Source organism: Eschscholzia californica, unplaced genomic scaffold (genome assembly GCF_041429995.1).
Source record: "Eschscholzia californica isolate CP2 unplaced genomic scaffold, dmEscCali1.0.p SCAF_6, whole genome shotgun sequence".
Classification (NCBI taxonomy): Eukaryota; Viridiplantae; Streptophyta; class Magnoliopsida; order Ranunculales; family Papaveraceae; genus Eschscholzia; species Eschscholzia californica.
In genome coordinates this window covers 41,260,087-41,277,033 of record NW_028238483.1, presented here as the reverse complement: position 1 = coordinate 41,277,033, position 16,947 = coordinate 41,260,087, and the positions used below count along the sequence as shown (strand labels likewise).

At 33.7% G+C, this 16,947-nt stretch overlaps 1 protein-coding gene across 1 annotated transcript; it reads left to right on the top strand.

The window, feature by feature from the left end:
- The first annotated feature begins 12,677 nt into the window (after positions 1-12,677).
- LOC147534977 (calcium-dependent protein kinase 28-like) lies at positions 12,678-16,516 on the top strand. Its single transcript, XM_086650532.1, has 7 exons — positions 12,678-13,557; positions 14,266-14,409; positions 14,542-14,694; positions 14,805-14,920; positions 15,576-15,743; positions 15,940-16,164; positions 16,254-16,516. The coding sequence occupies exons 1-7, from the start codon at positions 13,008-13,010 to the stop codon at positions 16,383-16,385; spliced, it is 1,488 nt and encodes a 495-aa protein (XP_086506658.1). The 5' UTR covers positions 12,678-13,007; the 3' UTR covers positions 16,386-16,516.
- The last annotated feature ends 431 nt before the right edge of the window (positions 16,517-16,947 follow it).

Below are 16,947 nucleotides of genomic sequence, written 5' to 3'. Positions count from 1 at the left end.
CCTCATCTCCTACCGCCAGCATCAAATCCACCCGACACAACCAAATCCTGCCACCACTACCACCGTCTTCCCCTCTTTCACCACGACTTTTGCTTATCCTTTTTTTATCTCAACCCACGGTCTCTCTCTTGAATCCCCTATCTCTCTCTCTCTTCAATCCCTTCTGTCTCTCTCTCTTCAATCCCCTCTCTCTCTCTCTCTCTCTCTCTCTCTCTCTCTCTCTCTCTCTCTTCAATCCCCTCTCTCTCTCGAATCCGGGTCCCCGTTGTCGGAACACCGATTTGATTTTAGAAAATTAGTGTTGTTTTCCGACGATTCTTTAGTCAGAAAACGGCTACAGAACTAGTAATAGAAATAGAAAGAGAGAGGGACGAGAAGAAAAGGAAGAGACAAACAATAATGTTGAAGGTGGTCGAAAACGATGGAAGGAAAAGAAAAGAAAATTTAAAGAAGTATTAAAGATTGTCGGAGTGGTCGTTTGTCAGCAACCATTGTCGGAGTGGATAAAAAATGGTGGAGTTGTGGAGGATAAAAAAGAAAGCAAAAATATGTCACTCAAAAAAGTTCCCTCTAATTAGAAAAAAAAAAAATAGTCAACTGCCGTTGACCAACTTTTGCCAAAATCTTTGCACCACGGAAAACTTTATTATTTCTCGGAAGCACCCGCCTTAAAAGAAGTTGCAAGAAAGCATTGCTAAGTTCACTCATAAACATGCAAAATATCACCTAATAAATAGCTTGGGGCAGAGGAAAATAGCTGCTTACCTTCACTGTTATATGCATCTATCTGCTCACACACAAAAGCAAATAATATTGTCGAACATAAAAATAAACATGACAGAAAATTATTTCAAAACTTCAATCATTTTCCACCAAACCATTCATCAAAAAACTAAAGTAATGAGTACTTGTTTAGTTCAAAGACTAGCAAATGAATCAGACTAAACATTCTAATAATCAAATTTCATCATTATCCTGAGAGCTTGCCTAGCTGCTTCATTTCCAATCCCTCTCCATTCCTGCAAATTGAAGAATTAATATATAGTCAACTTAATAGATGAAAAACCAATTTATATCTAGTAATTGACATCCTCAAAATGTTTATTACTTTTTTATTTTCATGACTTATGGAATTATAATTAAATTACTTCTCTCAATGTCCAGATACATCTTCTTTTTTTCTATTCGGTTTCAGCTTAACTCATTTGGCTATAAGCTTTTTCGAGAAAAATAATTAGATGGGACTAAGCAGAAAGTACGCAATTTTTAAGATAGCATGTGTAGTAGTATGCTGACCTTAATATTGTTGGCCCATATCGCTCACGTAAAGTTTAACTTGTTTGAGTGACCGAAACATCTTTCTGTTTGGTTCTGGAGAATAAAAGAACTGCAGACACACACACACATAGATATAAAACAAGATTAGAAAATACAACAAGCAGACGCTATATTACTAGGTTGTCTAAGGCTACGCCCGTGTATAATGTTTGATATGAACCATTTACTTTGTGTGTGGTCCTAGACTTAAAATTAAGAGAGTTTATGTATCTGTAATTCTATGTTTTTTTTGTTAAGAGTCATGAAAAAAAAAAATTCAACAAAAAAAAGAGTCATGAAAATAAGATGCAGAGTTTTAGGGTTGCGGAGAAAAGAAAATTGTGAGATCCTCGTAAATACGTAGTAAATTTTTTTTTATTTTTGCATCTAAATGACAATTCTATTGTCACATCCGATTCCAGACAGGGAAGTTTTGGAGGGGCCTCCCAAAAGTGTTAAAGATGCCTTCTGGAAGGCAAATTTTAGGGAGAAAGTGTGAGGACGAAGACATCTTCGTCTTAACATTGTATTATATTATCTTCCTCCGATAAAACAATACTACATTCTTATACTGATAAACATATAGAAACCCTAGATCGCGTATGCGGAAACTGAATATGTGATTGATTTCCTTTCTCTTGCCTAAACATCCTTTAAAGAAAATGAGGAAATCATTCAAACCCAATTTGTAATGCCTCAAATACTAATAATGCATGGGGAAATAAATCGTAACTATGATACGAAAACAGATCAAGATAAAAGCATATTTAGATTAAGAAAGATCAATACAAATACTGTAAGTATAGAAAATTAATATTGAATGCAAACTCTGTATATAAATATGAAATTTACCCAATCGACTACATCGGAGTGTATCCTCCGTCTTCCTTGGACGTGCCAACCGTGTGGCACTTCATCGTTTCTTTTGTAGTTTTCTCTGGAGACTATTCTCGTCTCGCCAGAGATTCTTGGTGCTTGTTCCAATGGTAAGTTTTGTTCCTCGGGCATGAGATTGAGATCGGTAAGAACCATTGTTCACTAAGAGAGGGAGACCGAAAGAAAGAGATGAGATGAAATGTTTCTAGACGTTGAAGCTCCCCGGACTTGAAGCAATATAAAGGATTTAAACCGGAGTAGTTAATAGAAGAAAGTAATTAAATAAGAGAATCTCTCGGATACGACAAACCTTAAAATGGTTCATTTGTCACTGTGAATATGTTCATTTGAAACTGGACAAAGAAAAAAAACCATTGTACAATAGAATCCTACCAAGGTTCACTTACTGTGGGCGTTGTTTTTTTAAACCACTTTCATTTATTGTTTTTGAAATTTTAAAACATTTTACTAATATCCGAGTGACTATATAAATAAGAATTCATCGTATAACTATCGTAAATTTATTGTATCAATAGAATTACTCGGAGAAAAAATCACATAAGAGAGTGTATTAGTTTTCTTCGAGAAGAAAACATTAGGAACCTTTCTCAAGTGATGCAAGTAGGAATGAGAAGGGGTTCCTTCTTATGCACAAGCAACAATTAGAACATATATGTAAATGTGTATAAGATTTAAAGCCCAACAAGACAACTAATGGGAGTAAAATGGGTTAATTCCCACATTGCCCTCCATTTATGGACCAACCTGTTCATTTTGTCTCCATTTTCCTCTTTTGCAATATGTTTCATGTGGAGATAATTGAATTTGGCCCCATAACCTCATTGCTTGATTTTTCTCTCCATTTTCCTCTTTTACCTTCTTTCCCTAGACTCTAAGCAGAAATGGGTATGACAAACTCTTTATGGGTTGGTGTCTCTATTTGTTGTTCCCTTTAACAGTGGGAGTACGAGGAAAATCTCAAATAAATTCAAAACATAAATCAAGAGAAAGTTGAATCAACTAGTTGTTCCATTGAAATTCCTGTAAATTAGCTTGAGATTTTTCTTGTTGATCTGTCTCTTTTCTTGGTCTCTATCTTTTCTTATTTTTTGCTTCCCAATTAAAAATTGTATTTAGTTGGAGAAGGAAAGATATAGTGAAGCAAAAAAAAAAGAACACTAGAAGTACGAAAAAAAAAATTTAGTAGTCGAATAGAATGAATCTAACATTAGTTAGAAAGCCAAAATCGCGATAGTTCAGTTGTTATTTCTCTATCATACATAACTAATTACACTTACAACATAATATAACTGGTTGTCAGCATAACCATGTGGATTGATTTCTACTTATGAATGTAATTCTGGTTTGACTCAAAAAAAATACAGATCAATATAATGCACGACTCTCAAGCTAAACTTGGAGGAGTGAGGAGGACTTTGTAAATAGACATGACATGCATACTAGGGACTAACTAAAATTAAAAAAATCAGGGTATATAGAGTGCTCCCAAAATTTGTCCTAAACCTACTTAGCACACTTCAGATAGAGTAACCCGAGGACATTTGGATTGAGTCCAATCCGTGCAGGATTGAACATCCCGGACAAAAATTAACTTGAATGTCCTCAAATTTCCCTCCCTAGGCTTCGGGCTGCCCATTCCGAAGTCCAAGGAAAGTGCTAACAGAAGGGGGGGGGGGGGTGTATAGCAAATCTAGGGGCGCCTATAAAGTTATAAACATTCTCTTTAAAAGAAGGGTTGGTGATACGGGAAAATAAAGAATTTTTTCGAGTTTAAAATTTTGAGTGGAAACAAAAAGGAAAAAGAAAAACTTTTTGTTTTTCCAAAACACTCAAACCCTTATACATTTCAGCTTCTTCCTTTCCCACTACCACCATCAACTCTGACAACTTCCATCACAAATTCTAGTGACACCTCCACTATCTCTGACAACATTTATTCTTTTTACATCTTCCTTTTTTTCTCCTCTCTTTAACAACCAGACGAGTTCCGATAAAGAGGTTCCCCCTCCTTCGCCGGAGATAGAAATAGAGTAGAGAGAGAGAAGAGAGAGAGAGAGAGAGAGAGAAGAGAGAGAAGAAAGAGAAAAGATGAGATACTGGCGAGTTTCGCCGGCCGACTAATGTGCCGACGACATAAAACAGAAAGTGTGTTTGGGGAAATGTTTTTAGTTTCTCATTCTATTCTCCAATTTTTTTCACCCAAATCACTAACCAAATGAAATTGCAAAAAAGCATTGCTCAGTTGGCGCATAAATATCACCTGATAAATAACGTGGGGCAGAGGAAAATAGCTACTTACCTTCACGGTTATATGTATCTGCTCACACAGAAAAGCAAATAATTGTCGAACATAAAAATAAACAACATGAGAGGAAATTATTTCAAAACTTCAATCATTTCCCACCAAACCAACCATTCACCAAAAAACTTAAATAATGAGACTACTTTTGTTAAATTATCTTGTGTGTTTTTGTAATTTAACTTGTCCAAAGACTAGCAAATGAATCACTAAACATTCTAATAATCAAATTGATCATTATGCTGAGAGGTTGCCTAGCTGCTTCATTTCCAGTCCCTCTCCATTCCTGCAAATTGAAGAATATATAGTCAACTTAGTAGACGAAAACCCAATTTATATCTAGTAATTGACATCCCCAAAATCTTAATGACTTTTTTATTTTCACAACTTTTCGAATTATAATTAAATTACTTCTCTCAATGTCCCCATGCTGAACTATATGTGTATGGCTTAGCAAGTGTCGAGACTTTTGCATAAATAGACTCGTGGAGCTTTTGCTAGTAACAAAACTCTGTACCTGTTGACTTATGCTTGTGCATCACAAATGGGGGCAATATCGGGGATTGCTAAGGCTTGATGCGTTACAAAAAAAATAAGTAGGAAAATGCCATAACGAAGACTATAATATCGATGATTACTAATATTTGAGTAGATGGGGATTGCCATGTTCTTTCCTCAATTCCTCCCTTTCTTCCTGTCGAAGTTTTTATTCAACACAATAAACTTCAAAATCGATCGAGTCTTTTATTTTCATTTATGAAGTTAGTCAGGTTTATCATTTTACGTGATGTTTTGCTTAAATACAGCTATTTTTGTGTAAGATACATCTTTTTTCTATTTGGTTTTAGCTTAATTCATTTGTCTATAAGCTTTTTCGAGAAAAATAATTAGACGGGACTAAGCAGAAGCTAAACAATTTTTTAAGATAGCAATTCAAAAAACAATTTTTTAAGATAGCAAGTGTAGTATACTGACCTTAATTTTGTTGCCACATATTGTCGATGTAGAGCTTGACCTGTTTGAGTGACCGAAACATCTTTCTGTTTGGTTCCGGCGAATAAAAATACTGCAGACACACACACACATATATATAAAACAAGATTAGAAAATACAACAAGCAGACGCTATATTACCAGGTTGTCTATGGCTTCGCCCGTGTATAATGTTTGATATGAACCATTTACTTTGTGTATTTTTCTTGTTGAAAGACCAATTACTTTGTCTGTTGTCCTAGAATTATAATTAAGAGCGATCATGTACGTTTGTTTCTATGTTTTCTTTTTTGTTAAGAGTCATGAAAATAAGATGCAGAGTTTTAGGGTTGCAGAAAAGAAATTTGTAAGATCCTTGTAAATACGTAGTAATTATTATTTTTTTGCATCTAAATCACAATTCTATTGTAACATCAGATTCCAGGGAAGTTTTAGAGGGGCCTCCCAAAAGTGTTAAAGACGCCTTCTGGAAGGCAAATTTTAGGGAGAAAGTGTGAGGACGAAGACATCTTCGTCTTAACATTGTATTATGTTATCTTCCTCCGATAAAACAATACTACATTCTTATGCTGATAAACTTATAGAAACCCTAGATCGCGTATGCGGAAACGGAATATGTGATTGATTTCCTTTCTCTTGCCTAAACATCCTCGAAAGAAAATGAGGAAATCATTCAAAGCCCAATTTGTATTGCCTCAAATACTAATAATGGATGGGGAAATAAATCGTAACTATGATATGAAAACAGATCAAGATAAAAGCATATTTAGATTAAGAAAGATCAATACAAATACTGTATGTATAGAAAATTAATATTGAATGCAAACTCTATATATAAATATGAAATTTACCCAATCGGTTACATTCGAGTAAATCCTTCGTCTTCCTTCGACGTGCCAACCGTGTGGCACTTCATCAATCCTCTTGTATTTTTCTCTTGGGACTATTCTCATCTCGCCAGAGATTCTTGGTGCTTGTTCCAATGGTAAGTTTTGTTCCTCGGGCATGAGATTGAGATCGGTAAGAACCATTTGTTCACTTAGAGAGGGAGACAGAAAGAAGGAGATGAGATGAAATGTTTTTAGACGCTGAAGCTCCCCGGACTTGAAGCAATATAAAGGATTTAAACCGGAGTAGTTAATAGAAGAAAGTAATTAAATAAGAAGAATCTCTCGGATACGACAAACCTTAAAATGGTTCATTTGTCACTGTGAATATTGTGCATTTGAAACTGGGCGAAGAAAAAAAAAACATTGTACAATAGAATCCTACCAAGGTTCATTTACTGTGGGCGTTGTTTTTCTAAACCACTTTTATTTATTGTTTTTCTCACCAAACAAAAACATCCGAATGACTATATAAATAAGAATTTATCGTATAACTGTCGTAAATTTATCATGACAATAGAATTACTCGTAAAAGAATCACATCCGAGAGTGTACTAGTTTTCTTCAAGAAGAAAACATTAGGAACCTTTCTCAAGTGATGCAAGTAGGAATGAGAAGGGGTTCCTTCTTATGCACAAGCAACAATTAGTTCATATATGTAAATGTGCATAAGATTTAAAGCCCAACAAGATAACAAATGGGAGTAAAATGGGTTAATTCCCACATTGCCCTCCATTTATGGACCAATTTTTTTTTTTGTTGAACATTTATGGACCAACCTGTTCATTTGGTCTCCACTTTCGTTTGATTGACTATTTGGCCCTCTAAATTGATATATCTATCACTACGTACGCTATCTGGTCTAGTTTTTTGTTTCTAGTCATATATTTCGTCTTTTTTATTTTATATTTTCTTTTATCTTTATTTTACTATTAATTTTGTCTCCTCTCCATTGCTTTCTTTCTTTATATTTTAACTTGATCTCCAATTGTTGAAGTCTTGAGCTCTACCTCTATTTCGATGCTTGAGTCATTAAAAGAGAGAGTTTTATGTAACTGGAAATTTACTAGTGGAACTGAGAGAAAATGGTAAAGAAAAGAAAAGGTTTGTTTGATACGCTTATAAAGATGGTAAGAAGAAAATCGATTTCTGTCGTTTGGTAGGACATCGTGAGTAAGAAAGTGGATTTCTTATGAAAAAAATAATAAGAAAAGAGGCTGATTTATTTTCCCACGAAAAAGGTGGACATACCCATTTCTCACCTTTACCCAAAAACCCGCTCTCTCTCCACCTTCAACAAAACGCTCTCGTCATCTTCAACAAAAAAACTCTCTCTCGTCTCTCACTCTTCTTCTTCCCAACAGATTACAACATCATACCACCGTCAACTCTCTTTCTCAAATGAACTTCTTTCTATTGATCTCTTGAACTTTCTCTCTCTCTCTCTCTAGAAGTAAAACATATCAATTACCCATATATTATATGAACATTTAAAGCATCATTCTACAACTTTTTAAACACAAAATTTGGGGATTTTTGAAATCAGATTTGGAATGTCTGAAATTAGGGTTTTTATATTTGAAGACTTCAATTAAAGTTTTTGGAAATGGGGTCCGTGGGTATATAGACCAAAATAATATTCAAAAAAGGTTTATGATCCAATCATCCCAAAACATGGATATTTAGTCCTTTTACATTATGGACATAATAACCCATTCTTTATGAGAGAACTACCGTCCATGTCCCTCCTACAAAAATCACGGGATTTTTAATTTTCCAGGGTGAATTTGGAATGTTTCTAATGTGGGCGTGATTTAGGGGATTTAAAGCAACTAACTATAAATCCGAAATTGATTTTTCTCTATCTTCTAACCGTTTTGGAAAGCAAATCTATTTCCAAATCAATTCAAAACAAAAATCGTAACCAAATCAATTTTCTCTCTCTTTACAGATTTGGAAACCAAATCAATTTTCTCTCTCTTACTATTAAATTTTTTTCAATTCAAATCAATTTTCTCTCACTTAACTTTCAGATTTGGAAATAGTATATTTTCTAGGATCAATTTAGCGTGATTTGGGGGTTAATATACAAAACATATATATCACTTTCTCTCACTTAACTTTCAGTTTTGGAAATAGTATATTTTTCTGGGAACATTAAAGCAACATATGTTTTCGTTTTTACTCATACATAAATACACATAGAATACAAATTATGAAACAAATACGTAAATTATGTACTATTTATGACGAGGAAACCATCATTTGTCAAGTATAAAACATAATTTATCAAATGTATGTGGGTTTTGTTCAATAAATTACACATAATTTCTTTTACATGACACATAACTTTTTTTACATTACACATCCTTTACATTCTGTTACAAAAAAAAAGTACAAAATCTTCATTGGTTCAAAAATGGTGCCCATCCATGTACTCTCCATCAGTTTCGTTGACTCACTTTGATTTGATGATTCTCTTTGAAATTTCATCTGGTATATCAAATCTATACACATAAATACACATACATTAAAGAAAAAAAAATCATATATTGTATTATAAACTACATGTACGGTTTCGTAAATTATATATAATGTTTGTCAAATTTTGACAACATTTGAAAGTTTTGAGTAGTTTGGTAAACTTATCAAGGCTACTATTTTAGGTGAAAAGTACACGTAATGGTAAATAAATAATACATAATTTATGTGCACTTATACATAAATTGTATACATAATGGTAAGAACATGAAGATATACGTAAATTATATATACTTTATTGCAAAGTACACGAGATTTGATAGTAAAGCGAAGTATTTCTACTAATGAAATGAGTACTGTTTTGGTGTTAAAGCACGGGTAATGTTCTAAAAATTACCCATAATTTACTATAAATTATGGTAATTTACGATACAGTACATGTACTGTAAATTCTGTTATGAGTAACCGTACGAAAGAACAAATGTTTCATAAATCCGTACGGATTGAAAACCAGATCTGAACAAAAAAATGAGAATATCATTAAGCTTAAACTACAAATCTAAAGATATCCGTTTTTGATGATTGATTGCAATAATGTCAAACTCGAGTTGAAGGATTAAACATCAAGATCAAAAACATAAATGAAATTTTAAGAGAGAGAAAGAAAATAAACATCAAACATTTGATTGATGATTGATAATCTGATCTCACGAAATATCAGAAACAACAGAAGATTAAACATAGATCTAAAGAAATATGATATTATCACTGGATGCAAACATAACATACTAACTTTGAAGGAATCATTGAATAAGGAATAAACATAAAGATCTTAAAAGTTATGAAAATTTTAGGGTTTTAGTTATAAATCATTGAATAAGGAATAAACATAAAGATCTTAAACAGTTATGAAAATTTTAGAGAGAGAAAATAAACATCATACATTCGAAGTTAATGAATTAGTAAACAGATCTTATAGATATGTATCATAAATCTGATACGTTTTATAATAGAGCGAAATAGTTAGGGTTTTAGTTATAAGAAGAAATATTAGATATTAACAATGGTGTTTATAAAGATTTCGAAAGTATTAAACCTGATAAATGATGAATTTGGACAGCAATATAATGTAGAAGAAGAAGATTTTCTGAGTTTAATGGAGGTTTGTCAACTAAATCGATTTTAGAGAAATCAAATAAAGAGTTTCAGTTACTGAAAATAATAAAGATATCCTTACTTTGAATAGAAACATGATTGGAGAGAAATATGAAAGATAATAATGAAGATATCCTTACTTTGAATAGAAACATGATTGGAGAGAAATATGGGAGATAAATATGGAAAAAGATATGCATAGATTTCGAAGATAAATTTGTTATAAAATATGGAAAGGTTAGATTAGGGATTATGAAATAATATTTATTCTAGAGATTTGTGTTTTCTCTCTAGATGAGACCAAATGGACTAGATATCCATTTATATTATTTTTTTTGTTTTAAAACCCTTTATAGGATTAGAGAGGATTATATCTACTATTAGGACCTGTTTTTTGGACTATAAACCTAAAAATTCTTTCTTTTATGAGATCCATCCAGAAAACCAAAATGAAGAATGAAGAAGACGAGAGGTGAAAGTATGATTTAATTTGGGAACTTTTAAGAGCGCTTCGTGTTATCATCAAGGCGCCCCACTTCATGAATATAAAAGGTGTCAAAGATAATAAAATAGGGCGCCTTTAAATATTTCTCTCAAATTTTCCAATGCCTTACCAAACAGTAACAAAATGTATTTCTAATAAGAAAATCTTGACTTTCTTACCCACGAGAAAGAAATCGATTTTCTTACTCACACTGTAGTCACACATTCCAACGTATCAAACGAACCCTAGAAGATGAGATCAAGTGAACAAAATAAATCAAACAAATGGAAGATTTTGAAAGTAAAAAAAGAAAATCTAGATAATCTGGTGACGCTATCATTCAAAGTCGGAGGGCTATTAGATGAATGTGTAAAAGATTGGGTCAGTTTGGGATTTGTGGAGAAACAAGGCAAATTTTCCAAATGGCCCCTAATATTTGTCCAACATGCGTCATTTAACCTTCATATATTTTTTATCAGCAAAATTTTTTCCCTTCTCTTAAATTTCAAAAGGAGTGCATATAAAATAGGGGTGGGAAATGAACTAGACGGGCTATCCACGGTTACTTACTCTTCCGGTCCGGACAGAATGGACATATTCTCCAGATAACCTCCAATATTTGGCCGACATGTCTCATTTAGCCTTCATATTTTGACCAACTGAATTTTTGACACGCTTAAATAGGAAATTAGGTTTTTAAGTTAAAAAGATAAGTTATATTTTGTTTTCTGTTAAAAATTAAAATATTTTTTTTTGTTTGGTTAAAATCCCAGTATTTTTCGCAAAGCTGTCGCAAGGTGTTGCAAATTAAAAAATTAGTTCACTTTTTTCACGAAAACAAAAAATTTATAGGACGTTTTTGACCAAAATTCTCTCTCCTAAATATTAAAAAAGAGTGACTACATAATTGTAGATGGTTGCCTTGTCCCATGTTACTCCCCCTCTCTTGTTCTTTTCTTTCTAAGCTATATGCATTTAACAGGAAAGGATAAGACTAAGAAAAAAACGTAGGCATTAGTAATAGTCGGGAGTGAAAACTTGATTGCTCAAAACACATAGATCAACCAGACATACTAGCTAAATACGAGTCTCAAAGTATTAAGTCAGAGATATGGTACAATGTGCAACGGCAAATATGATTTACAACATGTTACATATGGAGATAATTGAATTTGGGCCCAGAAATGGGCCCGACAACCCCTTTATCGGTTGGTCTTTCTTTTTTGTGGTTTTTTTTCCCTTTCAGTAGCTATAGTATTAGGAAAATCCCAGACAAATTGAAGACACAAATCAAGAGAAATTTGAATCAACCAGCTATTCAATTGGATTCTCCCTTAATTAGCTTGAGATTTTTCTTGTTGATCTGTCTGCTTTCTTGCTCTCTATCTTTTCTTATCTGTTGCTTCTCAATAAAAAAATTGTATTTAGTTGGAGAAGAAAAGATATACAGAAGAAAAAAGAAAACACCAAAAGTACCAAAAAGATATACATTTAGTAGTCGAATAGAATGAATCTATCATTAGTTAGAAAGCAGAAATCATTATAGTTCAGTTGTTATTTCTCTATCATACGTAACTAGTTTCACTTACAACATAATGTAAATGGTTGCCAACCAAACCAAAGTTGCAATTAGCATTTTGCAAAATATTTTTTGTTAGACAAACATATATGAAACACGTGAAAATATACACTGGCGCGAGCACACAGTGGGGTATACAAGTAGTTTCGTACTCTTAGACTACCACGATGGAGCGATGGACCAAGTCCCATATTCCTCTCCTTTCTAAACTAAAAGCTCATCAATAAATCCTAATGTATTCAGACAACTTTGAACTTTTTGAGGTTAACATTTACATTTTTTTTTGTAAATGATAATAAATGAAGTATACGATCGTTAAAGAATCTATAATAACATCACTCAAAAGTCACGACCAAAACATAAACAAAGATGACCGCTTGCCAGCACAGTCATTTAACATGAAATAAGATCTAACGATTGACACTCATCCAATTTAATTAAGAGAGAGAGAGAATGTAGCGTGAATCCAACCTTTTTGTTAAAATTTAAGACTACCTTTTGGGTGGCTTAGACATTTCATAAATACAAACACCAAAGAGACAAGTTGTTGAGTAAATATTAGTAGATTATTAATTGTGAATTTATTGATTAGAATAGAGAAGCAAGCCAAAGTGGAATTCCATGTCATTTGACTGACCACCCCCCACTCATAAAGACCCTCCCTCAGCAGCCTATGTCCTTCCACTATACCCCACCATACTTCTCCCCACTAATCAAATACCATCATATTCATCCATCCACAGATTTGATTCTCACACACCTCTCTCTCTCTCTCTCTCTCTCTCTCTCTCTACTTTCTCACTCTTCTTTCTTTCCCTAAAAAGTGTCATTATTTAACAAACAAATCTTCCTTCTTGGTAGGGAAGGGAAGGGAAACAAACAGATCTAAGTAACCCTCCTCATACCCACCATTACCATGAAGAAATCTTCAATGGGTAGTAGCTCAATTTCAAAACCATCATCTGTTCTTCCTTACAAAACCCAAAACCTTAGAGAACTTTACCTGATTGGGAAGAAACTAGGGCAAGGTCAATTTGGTACTACATATCTTTGTACTGAAAAATCAACTGCTACCCAATATGCTTGTAAATCAATCCCTAAAAGAAAACTCCTTTGTAAAGAAGATTATGATGATGTTTGGAGAGAGATCCAAATAATGCATCATTTATCTGAACACCCAAATGTTGTTAGGATCAAAGGAGCTTATGAAGATTCTGTTTTTGTTCATATTGTTATGGAACTTTGTGCTGGTGGTGAACTTTTTGATAGGATTGTTCAAAGAGGACATTATACTGAAAGAAAAGCAGCTAATCTTATCAAAACTATTGTTGGTGTTGTTGAAACTTGTCACTCTCTTGGTGTTATGCATAGAGATCTCAAGCCTGAGAATTTCTTGTTTTCAGGTCTTGATGAAGATGCTACTCTCAAAACTACTGATTTTGGCTTATCTGTATTTTACAGGCCAGGTTTGTCTTCATCTTTTTTTTGTTTTCAACTTATACCCATGATGATTTGCTTGTCAAAATAAAACATCTAATTTTAATGTTCATTGGGGGTGTTTGTTATTCTAATTTAATGTGGGTGCATAATATGTTCTAAGATTGAAAACAACCTTTATTGAGTGAAATTTAGTAGAATTGATTATTAGATTGGTGGGTCTGATTTTGTTATTGATTAAGGATGTATTATTATATGTTGTTAGTTTACTCTAATTCTACTTTGTACTTTCTATTTAATTTCTTTTCCCCATTCGTAGTTCACGAATATGCCGTATTTGGAGTTGCTAACTTGGGTCTGGTTAGAGGACTAGAATGTTGAATGGATTAAATGATGATCTGTGCTTCCTTATGTTATTGCTCAGAGTGTCGTAGTGGATTCCAAACAGTTCTTAGATGTAGGTAGGGTAAGGAGGGTCACTCTTTCATCTCGTTAGAAACGTTATAATGATACTAATCCTTGATCGTGTATTTTTGTTCCTTACCCATTTCTCTGAAAAGTTTAGTAGACTCCCCAAACTCACAAATTAGTTTGGTCATAAACTACGAGAAACTTGGCCTGTTTGTTATCCATCTATTTGTACCTGTTCTTGTCTGAAGTATTCCTTTTTATGTTCCTATCCTGTTTTTGGGCATTGTTTCTGATGAACTAACATATTTTGTTTTCCTCTTGTTTAGGTGACAGTTTTTCTGATGTTGTCGGAAGTCCCTACTACGTTGCTCCTGAGGTATTGCGGAAGCTTTACGGGCCTGAAGCAGATGTATGGAGTGCTGGAGTTATCTTGTATATCTTATTAAGTGGTGTTCCACCTTTTTGGGCAGGTATATTAAGCTAACAATTCAATGTGACCCTTTCTACGAGGATTTAGTATTGCAATTGTGCATACCGTTTCTACGTATAGTATTTCATTTTGATAACTTATGTTTTATATTTGTAATCCTTCTCACTTGCAGAAACCGAAACGGGGATTTTCAGACAGATCTTACAAGGGAAACTAGATTTTGAATCTGAACCATGGCCTGGAATCTCAGACAGTGCTAAAGATCTTTTACATAAAATGCTTGAAAGGAACCCAAAGAAGAGATTGACTGCTCATGAAGTACTATGTGAGTAATTATCTTCTATACTAAATCAAATTCAAATGCAAAGGGAAGTTCACTCTTCCGCGGAGTTATTTTTTTGCTTCTTTCGATAATAAAGTGGTTTCAATATTCAGGTCACCCATGGATTGTGGATGACAAAGTTGCACCAGATAAGCCACTTGACTCTGCTGTGCTATCACGTTTACAACAGTTCTCCGCAATGAATAAACTTAAGAAGATGGCTTTGCGTGTAAGCTAATATTTTTTAAGAACATACTTGTGCCTTTTGAGCACCATGTATCTGCATTTTGGAAATATTTTTCATGCTTTGTGCCCTGTCAAGTATTAAGTTGGCCAAAACTGTGAAGTCAAATGAGTACTGATGATTCATCAGTTTCGTTTTTATTTTCAGGATTTCATAGGTGTTAGGGTACATAGAACTAGAAGCCACCCCAATTTTAACAAAATTTTGAACTCCATCGACCCTGAATTTTATAATCTTGAACTAGATAATCGGTTCCATTTGTTTATATATGCAGTGTAATGTATGCTTTGCCGATTAGTTACCTCAATAGGCGACATAATAGTGTATTTTGATGATTTTTTTTGTATGATTCATATTGTACAAATCTAAACAAGTGAATGATTATAACATATATTGTATTTTCCAATAATTTTCATTAAAAAATGTGTGTTCGTTATTCTAGCGCCATCTTAAGTACAATCTACGAGCAGTCCATGCTAATCAGGATACCGTTTGGTCACGAGTAACTGCAGCAGTTCTAGATTGAGAAAAAGATATTCATGGTGTCCTTGAAACTATTTATAAGAATCAAATGTGTTTTTCTTGATCAACTATTTGCAACTGCGCATTTTGTTTGTTTCTCTGAACCCTTCCTTTGCAGGTGATAGCAGATAACTTGTCAGAGGAAGAAATTGGCGGTCTAAAAGAGTTGTTTAAAATGATTGACAGCGATAATAGCGGAACAATCACTTTCGACGAACTAAAAGAAGGTCTGAGAAGAGTTGGTTCTCAACTCTTGGAACCTGAAATCAAGGCTCTTATGGAAGCAGTAAGTTAAAATGTTAAACATGCTAGGGTCAAGTGGTCATGAATTTGAATGATATGAACTCCTAGTCAAATCTCTATAACGCTTATATAGTTAAGCATAAGTTTCAGTGTTTATGTTTCTTCTGTTTTTCTTGCTTTTTCTCCAATGGGTCTTAAGGTTATAGACCCGGGCTTTAATATGTAATAACTTTTTGCAGGCTGATATCGACAACAGTGGAACAATAGACTATGGCGAATTTCTTGCCGCTACGGTGCACTTGAACAAGATGGAGAGAGAAGAAAACTTAGTATCGGCTTTCGCTTTCTTCGACAAAGATGGTAGTGGTTATATAACCATCGACGAGCTTCAACAAGCTTGTAGTCAATTTGGTCTAAGTGACATCCATTTAGATGAGATGATCAGAGAAATTGATCAAAACAATGTAAGTTCTTCTTAACCCAAGGATCACAATCCTTAAGATCATCCCTTTTTTTGTTCTAACTTTTCGTTATAAAAAATTTTCTTTTGCAGGATGGGCAGATAGATTATTCGGAATTTGCAGCAATGATGAGACAAGGCAATGGCGGAAACGGGAGAAGAACAATGAGAAACAATTTGAATTTTAACTTGGCCGACGAATTGAAAGGTTCAGACAGTAGTTAGTTTAGTTTGTTGACTGATCCAAGTGATTAACTAAATCAGTGCAGTTATTTCTTCGTTTCTTTGTATAATGAAGGAGAATTGACCAACCTTAAGAGAAAAAAATGAATGGGCAATTTAAGATTTCCTCAAAACGTGTTCGTGTTATTTATATCTATTTTTTGTAGTAATTCTGATTATGGCTATCACTTCTTGATTCGAAAATCAAAATGTAATACTTCTTTCGGTGAGATTGTTCGCCTTCTGGGACAACCACGGTCTTTCAGAACAAAGAGTTGGTGAGGGTTTTTAATGGTGTTGTTTGCAGGGTGGGGGAATATCTAGAAGTTCACAGCTGCACTAATGGAGTTGGCAGGAACTTCTATGCTCCTATTTCCTCTGTTTTTTTCTTCTTTGCTCAAGACTATTAGTGGAGCAGGAACACCATCATAGGAACAGTAAAGTAGTATTTTACACAAGATTTGAAATAAATTGGGTATAAGGAAATGAGTAACTTTTTCCTGTCAAGACCAAGTCATTTCTTTATAATAATAGTTTGTTCTTGTGATATATACCACCATGTAGG

Coding starts and splice junctions, on each gene's coding strand:
- LOC147534977 (XM_086650532.1), top strand. CDS start 13,008: ATGAAGAAATCTTCAATGGGTAGTAGCTCAATTTCAAAACCATCATCT. Junction 13,558..14,265: donor ATCTGTATTTTACAGGCCAG/GTTTGTCTTCAT, acceptor CCTCTTGTTTAG/GTGACAGTTTTTCTGATGTT. Junction 14,410..14,541: donor TGTTCCACCTTTTTGGGCAG/GTATATTAAGCT, acceptor TCTCACTTGCAG/AAACCGAAACGGGGATTTTC.